The sequence below is a fragment of the Branchiostoma floridae genome, chromosome 9 (assembly GCF_000003815.2).
Source record: "Branchiostoma floridae strain S238N-H82 chromosome 9, Bfl_VNyyK, whole genome shotgun sequence".
NCBI lineage: Eukaryota > Metazoa > Chordata > Leptocardii > Amphioxiformes > Branchiostomatidae > Branchiostoma > Branchiostoma floridae.
This window is the reverse complement of record NC_049987.1, coordinates 11962606-11978107: the sequence shown is the minus strand read 5'-3', so window position 1 is coordinate 11978107 and position 15502 is coordinate 11962606. Positions and strand designations below refer to the sequence as shown.

Below are 15502 nucleotides of genomic sequence, written 5' to 3'. Positions count from 1 at the left end.
CCCTCGCCCTTAACTCGGCTGTCTATTAACGATGGAACGCCGGAGAATGGAGGGTAGTTTTGAGAGTATACAACGTAGCCCGTCCCCCGTGGTGCTAGCGTCCCGGCTGTGACATTAGGGAGGACAGAAGGGCGGGGGATCGGGCGGGACCTGGCGGGTTAGATTGTGTACCAGCCCGCGGTAATACCGGCCACCTGCCTACTGCAGGCCGTTAGGAGCTGAGGAGTTCGCCCACCGGGCTAGCGATGTGCCCCCGGTGGTAAAAGAGTCCATACAATGGGGTCGAATGGGCCAAACTGGAATTTATTTACATAGGTTACTTTTGCTTTTCCATCGTCAAACCATCGTTGTTGATTTAATGATGTAATGGTTTGTAATGACTTGACGCAATTCAGCCGCGAGGCTGCCATGCCAATGTCAGTTTGTTTGTATTTTGAATAAACCAGTCATATATATCATATAAACGTCTTTATCCCACAAGTGTTCGTCATTTCAATGACGCACACTATCTGAGTTCAGGCATATTTTTTATTGATGAGTTGCAATGTCTATGATATGGTTCCTTTAAAAAAAAAACGGACGAAATGATACTGTACGTAGCCCTCGTCCTTGCAGCAATGATATCACAAAGAATCAACCATAACTTTTAGTACTTCCTGGAACAACATAACCGCCTGCTAGATTTTACAAGCTTCCCAATCTATCAAAGTTAGACTTCGGAACCATGTCTGTCGCAGAACCCCTTACCTAGAGTGTGAATGATGTATATAAAACGTCAGTAAAGCTACTTCTAGCATCAGTTGCGAGTCGTGTCCCTCACCATGTTGTGACCCATTCAGTATTGTGAGCCTCATGATATCAGTGAGGTCTATGTTACATGTTCCCACCGGTATTACTTCCACCAACTATGTCACAGATAACGGGATCTACCTCGTTAAAGCTGATCTCACCTGCGGTACAAAAAAACCCACAGTTACACCGCGAACTCCCGGGGTGAAATTTTCCAGCTATGTCCTCACGCCCGACCCCTGGGGTCAGCCGACATTGTCCCCTTCCCTCCCCCCTCCCGGGAGCCATGATTGCCCGTGACCCCTGACCTACACACGGCCTCCGGGGCATGATATTATTGATTTGCTTTTCATACATGCGAAATGTGAAATTTTATGGTCCAGACAGTATCTACGATGTGATATCATGTTTATAACCCCTTCACATAAACCCTTATGGTATACTAGTGATTACTGGTCGTTTCACATACTTCAGAACTTTCTCTATGTAAATTTTAAGTATTACAAGCTACGTTTGTGTCATACGTTAAATTTGATGGATTGACGCTATATGTACATGTAACATATTGTCGTTACGGATTTGTTGCCCCCCCCCCTCCCACCTGGTCGCCCTGCAATATTGTTCTGCCCCCTGACCCCAAACCTCACAGGTCAGGTAATATTGATTTCAGTAGTCACTGATGACCATATAGGCAGAGAATGGGATGCCCCGTGTTATTTATAGCCTGAAAACAATTTACACTGAGAGCCCCAAAATAAATTACCAGTAGTACATAAAGTACACACGAACTCCTGCCTTTGTCTCATACAATAGACGCACCGTAAGAGTAGCTACCTTATACCCTGGACCATCCCGCAACTTTCGTTAAAATAATGAGAGGGGGCTATCTACAATCCCAATATGAAAGACTTGAGTGAGAACTTTTGATATTATTGAAGTATTGCCATACTGCTATACATTAAATGTATCCCTTTGCACAGTCCTAATTGCCAATTTGTGAACAAAGCGCCTCTTTCCGTCTGTTGTCTACCGCACAAAGAAGACTTCAGCTAAAGATCTAACTAAGGAAGATCCCTTTAAACTCCCCGTCTCAAAACCACAAGAGGTTCAGGTCTGTACTTCCAGCCTGCCGCACACATTGTTGTAAAGCCGATAATTACCGCACAACGAGCTGGTTTCTTCCGTCAGATCAGAGCGCGCAGAGCTAACGGGGTTGTGCGGTGTTTTGGCGGAGAACCACAGGTGGGACCCCGGGCGGCCCAGGTAATCAGCCCCGAGTGGGGTTCTCAGAATAACGCCTGATCACAGGAAATGTTTTTTCCTTATACAGGTCGGTCCCACTGGAGACTTCATACATAAGACAGTATCAAAGGCGCCAGTTGGATACAGCTTGGAGCTTGCTACATTCGTCCAGCAAGAATACTAAACATTGAATAGAATTTTAGAAAAAGTCAAAGAAACCAAACCACTTGGGTTTAGAATTACACATGTAGACCATTGTCGATTCGTGATAAGAGTATAACATCACCACAATATCAGACAAGCCACATCACAGTAGGTAAACCTGTCCTTGGTGCTGAAATGTTCTCGTGAGCACAGTGCGAGTTTTAACCGTCAGAAAAGATCGATGGGAGTTGCGCTTTAGGAAGATTAAAAATTTCCAGTGTGCTGCGTACAAGGACACGTCCATCAACATGATGAATGTTCTTATGTCGCAAGTGGTGGATAGACTGGGAATCAGACATTTGGCCTTCCAGACATCGAGTTTGGAAAGACAGTCATTTGTAGCTGGTCTAGAAACGACTGGAAAGTACAACATCGGAGCCACACTCTGTAACATGTCGTGAAAGAAAATTATAGATAAATATATCGATCTGTCGCTCATGGTCAAACCACCACTACAAGACTATGAGTAATAGTTGAATAAGAATATAAGGTATCATACCACTAGCACTCTGGATCGGGTTGTTACCTGAATTTCTCTTTCCCCCGTTCACCATTGACTGAATACGCCTCAATCCTCCGACTAGTAACAGAAGCTCTAGTGGTACTCTATCTTCAAAATCATCGGCGACAGAAGAGATAGCGACCCGCCCTTTTATTTGGTGCAAATTACATTCGGTGCCGTCCCGAGGAGACCGTTAACGCTGCAGAGTAATGGTTTTATCACAGTGCTTGTGCTGACTGATGAGACGAGCAGGCGCGGGAAGTGATACTGTGTTAGACACGACTATCTGTCTGGTCTTTGTAAGGAAGCACACGCATCGATCGATGGGTAGGAACAGTGGGGACGATGCTAAAGTCAAAACCCTATGGCTGTGGTAGTTTGGGTATTATGCAAGCTAAAGGTTACATTTCCAACCGGCGCCCGGCCGGGCTGTTGACGGGATCGGAAGTGTGATGGAAAAGACAACAAAACGCACTAAACGTAAAATAAGAGTAGTCATAAAAGGCATTTATATCGGTGTATTTTTTGGTTTACACTTTTAGTTTACGTTCCGGTGGGGCGGGCCCCGGTTTGGAGAGTTTACTCCAGTGTAAGAGATGGTTAGGTACAAAGCTCTGTTTACCAAGTCTTCATATTTGTAAGTCTTACAGAGCAAGCCGTCTACACGTTCGTCTCACGCTCTGTACGTGAATCAAAGATCCATGCAGACCCTTGTGACAGTTGGTACATGTATGTTGTGTTTATCGGGAAAGCCGGTCTTGATTGCTTATTGTATGTAATGAAGGTCAATAGATGGCATGTTTTAATGGACGATAAGTTCGCGAATGTCTACTTTTCCATACAAAAATGATCTTAATGGATTTGATGGAGTATTCAAAATAATGGACGGTACAATTAGCTGCACCTTATGATTCCTTATTGTAAACAGCACTTTTCACACCATTACGGAGGGAAATTATACAGGACAAAGTAGCGATTTGTGATGTTCTAAAGGTGTATAAGTACCCATTACTGGTTAATGGGCAGGTACTACACGTGCACGGCGGGAAAATTTGTTTGTGTGTCCGCGTGAGCCTCTGTCACAGGGGAGCTCACCAGGTCAGAACACCTGCCGGGTACCAGGGCTTAACAAGGCCCCCGACCCCGCAGTTTCATTAGCTGCTTCCACGCGGCTAACCGGGGACGTTAATGGCGATCTGAGCTGTTTAAAATAAGGCCGTAATGACGGTCGCACCTGTGCACGGACCGTGGCTAGCGGACACGGCACTGGGACGGTATACAGGGGATGGTGGTGCACATTTCCTCTCGCTGTGGGGAGGGGGGCGCCTGTGGTTATACGGCCCAGTTTGGTGGCCGTGTGGGACAATTGTGCACACATCAGTGGTGATAATGGCTGATGTTGTGTATATCATATTCAATCTCACGCGAAGATTGGAACATTAATTGGTATCCGTCCTTGATAACGGTTGTAAAAATCCGCTCACAAATTGCTTCAAAGCTCATTCATGTTTCGAGCTAAACACAGTATAAAAACTGCTGGACTAAGACTTCGCACTAGCTTTCACCTAATCTCCAAGCAGATCCTACGGTGCCATAAGATAGTATCAAAGCTGGCCAGGGACTATAGCCGGCTAAGGGAGTCATATGGGGAGTTTGATACTAACGTTATACATAACGCACCGTGGATCTGGTTCGAGATTAGCTTTCACCAAGTGTATCTGCTGCGCATACTGCCTATTAGTATATTATTGTTTTGCTAGATTGTGCTCTACCTATTAGCAAGTCATGATTTTCGAAATCATTTTCGAAGATCTCTGGCTAGAAATAGATATACCAACCGGGGGTTGTAAGTAAGTAACCGGGGGTGATTTGTAAAGCCGTCACGTCCAATATCCACTGACTGATACACCAGAGAAATCTCCGCCAGAAATCAAATTACCGCGGGATGAGGGCGGTTTGTGGGCTTCCCCACTCGCCGGGCGACAACGTGAAGTGCGACAGGAATTTAAATGTGTCACGTGACCGAACGTGGTAACAAACTGGCGACCTGGAACACATAGGGTCGACGGAAAACGAGAGATACTGCCGCATTACTGGTCACTTGAAGTTGTAAATACCTATCAACACTACTTCTGGAACATTTTGATCAATACAACTAAGACAAAAGGAACTCGAAACTTTAGTACATTTTTCTCTTCAAAAAGCACCTCACAACTAGCCTGGGTACCATCCGGAAAGTAGTTCGCTCCGGCGTTAATTGTACACTATATAACGTTACAGTCGCTTCTCTTCTGGGTAGCAGACGCGAACATAGGAGCGAACTACTACCCGGATGGTACCCAGGCTGCCTACCTACCTACAACTCTGTTGCTGAGTAATTTTGCATTCGAAGCATAGTCATAATTCAAGAACAACACAACTAGCTTAGCTAGATTTGTCCCTTTCATGCTATTTGCTAAGTGTTAGTAGGCAATACAGCGTATTACGTATGTTATCATCAGCTTCATACGTTTTAAGTATAAGCCTTACCAATTGTGACCAAAAGTTCAAGTGGGTACACCTATCATGATAACATATCCATACAAAGATCGTGTGTTATACAATCAGATACACACGAAGTAATATATCGAAACGCCGACTAGCGACAGCTAGACTTCTGTTTGGTGTTACTGGCAATCTGTGTTAGCGTCCTCCCCGGCCTAGAGACCCGGCATGTTTACAGGTGGTCGTGTTAGTCACGGTCAGCTGTCCCGTACACTGGACATGGAGTCATAGACGTACCAGATTGGCTGATTCTGTCAGGTCCACCGTCACAATACAGTATAGCAAGAAATGACTGAAGTGCGTGTGTGCACTAGAAGAAGCCTAGGCAAGGTTTCGAATGCCAGAAATATTTGTTTTCCTGTCGCAGAACGGAAAAAAATAATTCATTGTACGATTTTTATCAGACAGTTATGTATGTATATATGTGTGGTAGACAATTCGCCCAATCTGTGCGCGACGAATTAGCCTCCTTCGCAGACCTTTTTTGTGTGGTCAGCGTTTTTCATTTGGGAAGCGCTGATTTTCAACACAGAACAGGTTCTCCAATACCTACGATCTCTCTGGAATTACCTGTTGAAAATCGCAAATCATCGCTCCTAAAAAAATAAACACCGATCCTACCTAGAGTGTCTGCGAAGGAAACTAGAACTTTATCATCTCCTCCATCCCAATCTGTCACCCGACGCCCGTCTGTCTCGCTCACATGAAGCGTACATTGTTCCATCCTTGTCTTTGTCCTGTCACACACGTCATGGTAAATCTGCCGGCCCAATCAATTCTCCATAACCGCCGATCGGAACGGCGTCTGCTTTATAAAACAGTGTCAAACTATCAACATGATGGGTTCATGTTTTGACTTGTAGAGTCTTATTTGTCAGCTGATACATCGTGTTACGTCTTTTCTTTCTGTCCCTCATTCTTTCCATCTTTCTCTACTTCTTTCTCTCTGTTACCTTTTCTTTCTGCTTTGTTTTATTTTCATTCATTCATTCATCCCTTCCTTCATTTTATTTCTTCGTTTTTTGCCTTGCCGCGAGGCAAGGCTTTACGCCAGCTTTTTTCCATGGATCAATGGACGGACCTTTTAACCCAGCCTTTCCAAAGCCCCTTCCAAAGGCCCTTCCAAATCGCCTTTCTCATGGACAAGTTTGACGGCTCAGGCAGACAATGGTACATCCCTGTTGAATTTTAAACCGTCCATTTTACGTATTTGTTTCTGTTTGCGGTCGGTTCTAAAAGCATTTAATATTTGGTTACATTGAATAAATGAAGCGTTTGTATGGTAAAATTCCAAATTCATTTGGAGTGACATAAAATCAAGTGCATTATCTCGCAACAAGAATTGCATTAGCTATTCATAAAGATGAAACAATTTCCAAATCAGGCTAATAAATTGTATGTGAATATATAAGTAGCCATGACGTCATCAAAACGTTGGAGAGGCCTTCCGAGACCGCAGCAAAACGCTAACGTGAGTTTAGGAGAGCGCCAGCTCAAAACGTCACACGAGAAGTCGCAATAGATAATATTTAGGATCATTTTGTTATATCGCTGTGGCTATTGACACACTGAGTGTGCCTATAGCCTAAACAGGCTATTGACACACCGAGATTCCAGCCAGCCAATCAGAGCTTGTAACATGCCTTTCCCGACATTATTTTGCCAGGCTCTCGTCTCATTACAAACTTTTCACATAAGTAACAGTTGTTTAGACATTTTTCGGAGGATTAGACATTAGAATCTTTGAATCTTGGAATGAACGGACGTATTCAAGTTATGCCTTAGATTTGGATACCTGTTAATACGAGGTGGTACTGGGAATGTTAGCATGGCGTAGTGGTTAGCGTGAATAGTCGCCACACTGCCGACCCCGGTTCGAACCCGCCTAGTGAAAGTTTTTTTTTTTCAATTGTCCTTTTACCTTTTTATAACATCCATTTGATATAAGAATATTTTCGTCATGCGACCAGAACCATGAAAACCCACCTTTGGGACTTTTTGGTCTGCATTTTCAAGAGTGCATGTTTAGGTAACAGTTACGTTTATTTTTTTCAGCCGCAGAATCCACCCGCTACGTTCTTATTTTGGACGGTACACTTATTATTTCTTTTAAATTGGACCAGGGACCCCTGAAATAATAAAATGTGGGGTTTTCCAAGGATAAAAGCTCCTTGGGTTTTCTAACCATAATTCTGCGGTATTTTTGCTCAAAATTCACGCCGTCGAAGCATATATTTCCGCGCCGCTATGTCATCCAAACATATCGGTTGATCTCGCTATGACGCTACAAAGTTCTTTCAAAATAATGAAAGTAAAACAACAACTATAACTTCGCTTCACTTGTGATATCAGTTTTGAGGCCGCAAATTCTCCCTAACGGCAGGAATTCGTCGGCAAACACAGCTGAAAACGTGTTCCAACATGGTCACATGCGGTGTTTGCATGGTACTAAATATAGTTAGCTCATTTGCATACTTGTGACTGGCTACATGCGGCCTATACCGTAAACACGTGCACGTGAAAAAGATCGTATTTTGGGTTGATGATGGGCACAGAATGCCATTTGTATTTTCAGAGTGTTGCCTTTCAAATATAATCGTAAGATTTTCTCATTTTCGTGGTTTCTAGTGTCAAAATTTTAATAATACGTATTTAGCAGACAAGCAAATTATCCTTACTGCACGCCAAGGCACAGCATTTTGCCTTGCCGGGCTTGAAGTGCCGACCTACCTTTTCCTGACGATATTCCTACCACGCGGCAAGGCACAGCTTTTTTAAAAAGATTTCTTGTTTATCACACTCCGTAGCCTGTCCTGCAGTTAAGAATAGTATCTTAGGCCTTACGTCACGTCTCCAAACCGGGTCCCGGCCGGGCATCTTTCCGGAACGAAAAGTATGATATGCAAAGACGCAAAGAGGAAAGTCGTGGGTATAATTTGTGTGTACTTTTACGTCTACATTTCTATTTTCGTTTTCACAAACAGCCCTGTCGGGTCCAGGTTTGAAAATGTGACGTTAGCCTTACTCGTATTTTGTACAGTCTGTATAGTGGTCGCTGTACTCCCAGAATTACTACATCATCTATGATTTAAAGCCAATCTGTTGACTAAATCTCTTCTCCACAATATTGCGGCTGGGCTGGTACAAGCTGCTGAAAGCCACACAGATGACGGGACAAAACCGGGAGACTTTTCAATCTCTGGGCTCATTGTGCGCCTGGCCGATTGTTCTCCCAGCTTTTGTAATGCGCTTAACCTATTGGAGTATGAAACGGGTGTTTTGGAGAGGATGAGGAAAGGGTGGGGGGTAAATATAATAATATAGAGAGATAGAATATACCAATGGGGTATACCCAACCTACCCTACCAAAACTTGCCAACCCTGCCTTTTTTGGGGTTGGGGAGGGGGTTGTGATGGTATTATTCAAACATCTCACCAAACCTTGGTCCCTTTATGTTGGCACCCTACATAATAGAATCTAGTCTATCTGTATGATTTAAATATACTGTTGAAAAATAACAGTGTCCTGAAGCAATTCAGTTTTCCATATCTAAACTAAAATGAACTCACTTCGGCCGAACTCTAAAAAAAATAGAAGAGGATCCCTACCTACTGACTTTTTCTTCAGGACTGTATATGGAAACACAACGTTGCTTTTCCTAGGCCTAACGATGTACCATTGTCGCCCTTCCATACATAAACTTTAAGCTAAACTCACTAGTGCAATGTATTGACATCACTGATATGACAAATAATAGTGTTAAGCTTAACACAAGCATTGGTTATATGCGATATCAATGCAATATTTACCAGAGCAATTTATCAGCTAATCAACCAACCACTAAGATAATGAATCGATCAATCAATCATCAAAGAGTCAGTCAATTAAGAATTAAGCAGCTTCTTATGCAAAGAAAATGCCTTTTGTATTTATTAATGATTGAGCTTGTCAATTTGAGATGGATATGCAGGATTGTTATCTACAACAAGAGACTAAAATTCCTGCAACATCAGAGATATCATATAGATACTGACTCCACCCAGAAGAAAAAGAAGATGATAAAAGTGCACACCTTTATGAAACAAAACAGGAATGCTTTGTACTACTAAGTATTTTTTTAACGTTAGTCTGATTTAATAACCTTCCTTACTGTTATCATTGCCATAAAATCTAACGTGACACATTTTCTGTATTACTATTATGTCAAACTTATCGAACACGGCGAACCATAAACAACGGTTGTGGTGGAAGACCTTAAATCTTCCACAAAATAACGACAAGTTATTATATCCCTGTCTGTACTCACCAGGATTGATATGCTGGCGGATGGTGTCCGTGACTTCCAGCTGAAGTTCCTCGGGATACCTTTCCAGTCGGACCCGACGGAGCTCCTGGCGACGATCCGAGACAAGGACCTGCCCCGCTACCTCCCGATCTACGACAAGGTCAGTAAAATCCAAGACGTAATAAAATTCTCCTTAAAGTCGCACTGTTGTTGATTAAGGTACTATTGACGGCGTGTGAACTCAGTGAATATCCCACCAGTCCCTAGTACCTCAGGGATCGGGTATGCGTAGCAAACGGTATTGATGCCTGTCTACAATGGCCGCCTGGCTCACGGGGAACGAACAGCGGGAAACTCCCTTTCTCAGGCAAATGCCGAGCCGATTGTGACGAGGAGTCCCCTTTGTTGTGCTGAGGAGCCGTTTTCTTCACTGATGAAAGACCAGCGTGTCCAATTCACTTACTCCGCGCATCCCGTCACCATAGCGACGGCCCCCGTATTCCTAGCCCCCTTTCTTACGACTAGCGTACGTCTGAAAGAGCACACAAAGCGATTAGGCTGCGGAGGCCATTCTCTCCCTTAACAAGTACGCCCAATATTTTACTTGTTACCAAACAGTTCGAGTGCCCCTGTGCAAAGAGAGTGGGACAATGGGAACATAACAGTTGGTTCTGCGCGATAAGGGCGGCTGGCAGAATAATGAGACGGAAAAATAGCCGTTCATTAACAGTAATGAGATCTCAGAGGTCCGACAGTTTAGATTTGTAGCCCACGATTAACAGTTTGGGTGGCGGAAGTAATTCAAATCCATGATTTAAAAGGATATTTTTGCTTAAATCTAGCATTATGTCTGCTTTGTATTAGTGATATGCTTCTCTATTTCAGTAAAATTTTTAATGCATTCTAAATCTTTAGAGTAGTCTATGACTGCACGTCTAGATGAATATAGATGTAATTTGTGCTCCACATATGGCTTTCATGTCAGAATGTGAGGCAAAGTTTTTTTTTACAGTCAGTACGCTGTAGATAGACTTTCAATGGTTTTCTAAATATTTCACAATATAAGTAATCACACAAAAATAGAATTATGAACAAAAAGTGCAAGATGCGCCCCCCTTCACCCGCAACTTCATGTCGTCAGACTCACTCCACCCCGCAAATCAAATCGTTATAAAACCAGTCTGTAGGCTATTTCCCACTAGAATATGCTGCAATCAAAAATTAAAATAGACTCCAGATATGTTGTTGATAGGAAAGCGACTGACAAATTTGAAGTTGTTGTAATCAGAAGAAAACATTTCTCATGAGACCGGATCTGGGCGGTTCAGTTAACACAAGGATTTTGATTGGCTGTGATTATAACCAATCATATCTCCCGGGAGATGATGATATCAGATTATGTTTACTAAGTACAGGCTTGCTGTGGCTGATAAGGACATGTAATAATAGGGTTAACAACTATTTTGTAAAATTTCATGCTTGAAGGATATGGGAAAATATTCAGGTGTATGTATTCCCAACTGACAGTGGCATAGCAAAGTGCTGTATACTAGTACTACTCTTCAAGCAAAGGTTGGTGGGAAAAATCGTGAACTTTTCCTTTCATCATTTTTTTTTCGACTGGCCTTCCCACCAATTGATGAAAGAAAAAGGTCACGATTTTCCTACCAACCTCTGCTTGGAAAGAACTGTATACAGGACTGTGTCCCATTGAGTTGTGCGTATAGGTTGTAGTTATCGATTCCCGTTGTAGGTGGCGCTTTTGAGAACACGTTAACAACAGAGCCTGTCAGATGTTCGTACTGTGTCTAAGTTAGATTAAGGAAGATAAGTAATGACTATGATATGAATAACGTCACCGAGGCATGCCATGCAGGAACGACATATGTTTATTTCCAGGAGTACCAAAACTTTATTCTAAATATCGTACAAAAACCTTAATACATATATATCTAAGTCTATGCTTGATAATGTGACAATGTTTCTTAAATACACGACACTGGTGTTGAGGGTGTCTTATGAAGACGTACATTCCATGTCATTACTACATTGACATATTTAGATATAATAATTCCCCGATACATTAATATTAAGATAAGAATGATCAATTTTTCCCTACCATAACTCTGTTAAATAATACAAGTATCTCATCTTGATAGATCACATATTGCTAGACACATACAATCCTACACTTTCACCATTACGAAGAGTGACATACCGATATGTGTGTACATGTAAACATGTCTTTGTTGTCACCTGTACTAAGCATGGTTAGGAAAATGTACAATAAAGATCTTCTTGCAATCGACAAGTTTGATTCCTGGATACAATGATATAAAACTCAGTAGCTAATTTCCACTACCAACACACCTTAAGTATCTTATAAAGAAATACATGTCTTGCCTTTGGTTCATCGACAAGTCTGAATATACGTTTTGCATATAATGAGGTAAAGAATTAAAACGTAAAACTGACCACCACACTATAACCGCTCTGTCTTGATAATGGCTAGGCGGACAGACCAGACGTATATTTCAGCCGAACCGGTAAATAGATGAATAAATAAAATAAAAAAAGATAAAGTTGTCTTGTAAAGACGTACGTTTCTTGCCAGGCGTGTGCTTTCAAGTTTGGATATACATCCAGGATCGAAATATACCAGACAAGTAAGAAGAAAAATTAGATAATGTAGAGCAGTTGTAATTTTCACGTATGTAGTACATGTACCTCTGCTACATTATAATGAACCCGAGAGTAAAAAACTTTCCTTTACAAAACTACATATAGATAGGTTTTCAGTAAAACACTGGCAATTTACATGTCTTAATATAAGATACTGGCAATGCACAGTGAATGCAGATGTCATATTTCACCAATCATTTCTATGCCAATGGAGGCCTGGGAATGACCCCCTGGGTTCCCCGTACAGAGGTAGGTGGTAGAATCATCAAGCAGATGTTGGAAGAAAGGACAGTTCCCCCCTACGTGTCAGTCAAACATGACAGCCAGAAAGCGTGACCTTCCCACCCAACATCTCCTTGGAGATTCTTAGTGGCTCTTATTCCCCACACCTGCCACATGACGTCATACACAGCCCTGTGACGTAATCCCCCAGTTTCCCTAAGAACCCTCGGTACTTGTACATCACCATGGCAGCCCGGAGTTGGCGGTCCTGCGGTCTGGGTACGGCCGAGGGTGTAGTCATCTGGTCGTCATGGAAACTGATGTCACAGTGCATATCCTGCTTCGCCTGAGAGCATAATGATCAATTTTAGGGTATCATTTTATTTCACCAAAGACTTAGTAGAACTGCCCAAACATGCATTTCAGAGGAAAGCAAGCGTTTGCCTTTATGACTAGGGTGGCTTTAATCGAGCCTCTAGTTTGCTATTTGATATCTTTTAATTTTTTACAAACATCTCTCATAAAAATTATCAAGCCAGGAGGTAGGACACCGCCCCAAGATGTACAGGAAAACAGGCTTTCAAATGAAGGTTAAAATCTCCATTGTTAAGAAAAATAGACCAGAAACTGATCTCAAACCAATTTAGCTCACTGAACATCTACTCTTGCATTGCCCGTTGGTCGCGACAGAGGAGACAGATACAATGTTGAGCAATTACAGGTTCATTGTATCTAGTTCCTGGTAGGAATATCACGCGGATGGAGGAGGCGCAGCGTATCGGGGAAATTCCCCCAGCTTTTTTCTATAATCTCCAAGCAGGTGGCATAAGGTAGTATCATAAGCTGGCCAAGAGTGTTTCCGGCCAAGGAGTGTCTTTTTGCCACCGATTAGTTCTTTTCGACATGTTCAATGAACGGCTTAACGTATATACGTACATGTTCAATGAGCAGGAACTCGAACTTCCAACCCTCTTGATCTTGACGGTTAAAGTCACTAACCACTGTACTACGCCAGGAATGGGTACCTACCGTTTGTCGGAGCCGCCTCAGCACGGCCTGGCCTGCTGCCCGAGCCCGGGCCACCTCCCCGGCAGTGTTGAGGTGTTGCAGGGTCAGCTCGTCGTACCGCACCGCCTTTAGTAAGCTGTCGTACGCCAGTAATGTGTCCACAATGGCTGTAAGCTGACTCTGAACGTCTGCACCCTTAAAATAAAAGACAGGGATTTTCTTAATGGGGGTCACTTTGAATCATAGCGTTGCTCAGGGTCATAGTATGTTCAGTTCAGTTCAGTTCAGTATGTCGTTTGTGCAAAAAATAGTAATACATGCCCATCAGGACGTGCCAAGAAATAACGATAAAGACATGATCTAGCTGTAGACTGGGCACCAATTACCACTCTCCTTATGTTGTAAGAGCACATAATGCCGTGTTAAAGACTGTGTACCAAGTGTCTAGCTATTGAGTTAAAAGTTCAGCGCTAACAAAGGTCGGCATTTCCTAACATATAGCTTATATTGACGTGAGAACACTCCTTACTTTGCCTAACATGGCAACTGCATGCTACTTACCTGTGCGAACACTTTGGACTCGCGCGGGAGCGATTTCAAGGTGAAGTCACACAGAGTAGCCTCTTCTATATAGTGGCGGGATTGCTGGAAACAACAACGCAGAAGTACAGAACTTCATTTCACAACGGTATTTGTCTATCGTGTCTCAAAACGTTTGAAGGACGGGCGAATTTTCAGACTATGAATCAAATAATGAGTTCAAAACATACATGGTGACACCTCTATTCACCAAGCATAGGTTTTGGTCGGGGGCAGGTAGTGGCCGCCACTCGTTTAGTCTTCATGGAGGGAGACACACAGAGAAAATCGCGGCCACTACTAGCTTACCGACCGAAGCTGCTTCTAAAAATAACAAACCTCACCATTGCATCCAGCGCTTTCCCCGCCAGTTTCGTCGCACCACCGACCAGTCTCGACAGAGTGTTAACGTGACGTTTTCTCGAGCGAGCAACCGCCCGGCCAACTTGTTCTCGTGGACTACAAGCCGCGAGGCTAAGTAGAACTAGAACACTTAACGTAAGACTGAAATACATTACCCTGTGAGTAGCCATAATGGGTCTGAGACAGTGCCGACAATAAAGAACAAGAAGTGGGTAGTTCAGGAGCACAGTCTTAAGTGCACGTGGGGCCCGCTGGTACAAATCTTACGAGAGTTTTGGCCATATTTATATATTATAAGGTAGGCGTGGCTACGGTGTAAACCCCACTTAGGGGGATTTTGGGGCTCCTTTTGCGTCCTTTTAAGGTGTAAAAATGGGTAAAGACATCCTGTACAGCATGATTGTTTTAGTGACGTCACGTTGTTGGGTTAGGCGGTAGCCATGTGTAAACAATGTGTAGGCCAAGTGTAAACACAATGTAAATGTTACCATGACACACCTACAACTCTTAATTGATGTTTCCTCAATGCCACCTTCTTTGTGTGTGTCTATCACCCGCTTTCAACACTTTTACAGTATCATTTTCCAAACAGGTATTTCCGTACTGCATGCACCACGCAAGGAAATTCATGAAAAATATGTCTTCAAAACAGAGTCCGATAATATGCTTATAAAATGATAACGAGAACGTTTGTATTGATTTTATGATTTACATCAAATAACATATTCATGAACATAACCACACATTTCGCTAAAAGTCCCATTTCTAGATTGATATTAGCTATTAGTAATGTCTTTCAATTGCTTCTTGAAACTTGTGCCTTAATATGCTTTGTGAATTCTTTCTATTGAAGGTCCAATACCGTATTTTATTGTTTCGATGACGATAGCCTTTCTTTTGAGGAGGATCTTTATCCATGCAAATAAACCACACACGCTATTTTTCATTGAAACTTAGCGAGACGCCAAGACCAAAACTGGTTGTCGTTTTCAGATGACTAGCCCTTGTTCGTAGATTGCTCCATGCATTGTGCCATCGTTCCTAACTAAGAAAGTACAACGCAAAGTCCCATTTATTCCGC

General features: G+C 42.8%; 3 protein-coding genes across 3 annotated transcripts in view; 1 reads left to right on the top strand and 2 right to left on the bottom strand.

Annotated features, from left to right (window-relative positions):
- Positions 1-9716, bottom strand: part of LOC118422413 — a 68682-nt gene extending 58966 nt beyond the window's left edge. Inside the window, exon 1 of the mRNA XM_035829956.1 lies at positions 9589-9716. The gene's annotated coding sequence lies outside the window, so the exon portion shown is untranslated. The remainder of the gene's footprint in view (positions 1-9588) is intronic.
- LOC118422414 (glutathione S-transferase alpha-4-like) overlaps positions 1-15502 on the top strand; it is a 61942-nt gene that overhangs the window by 36828 nt on the left and 9612 nt on the right. Inside the window, exon 4 of the mRNA XM_035829960.1 lies at positions 9592-9727. Within this exon, the coding sequence (XP_035685853.1) occupies positions 9592-9727 (136 nt within the window). The remainder of the gene's footprint in view (positions 1-9591; positions 9728-15502) is intronic.
- LOC118422415 lies at positions 12593-15056 on the bottom strand. The gene is made up of 4 exons (XM_035829961.1): positions 14403-15056; positions 14041-14124; positions 13501-13674; positions 12593-12817 (listed from the first exon to the last, which is right to left on the bottom strand). Exons 1-4 carry the CDS (start codon positions 14589-14591, stop codon positions 12626-12628), a joined length of 639 nt encoding a protein of 212 aa, XP_035685854.1. The 5' UTR covers positions 14592-15056; the 3' UTR covers positions 12593-12625.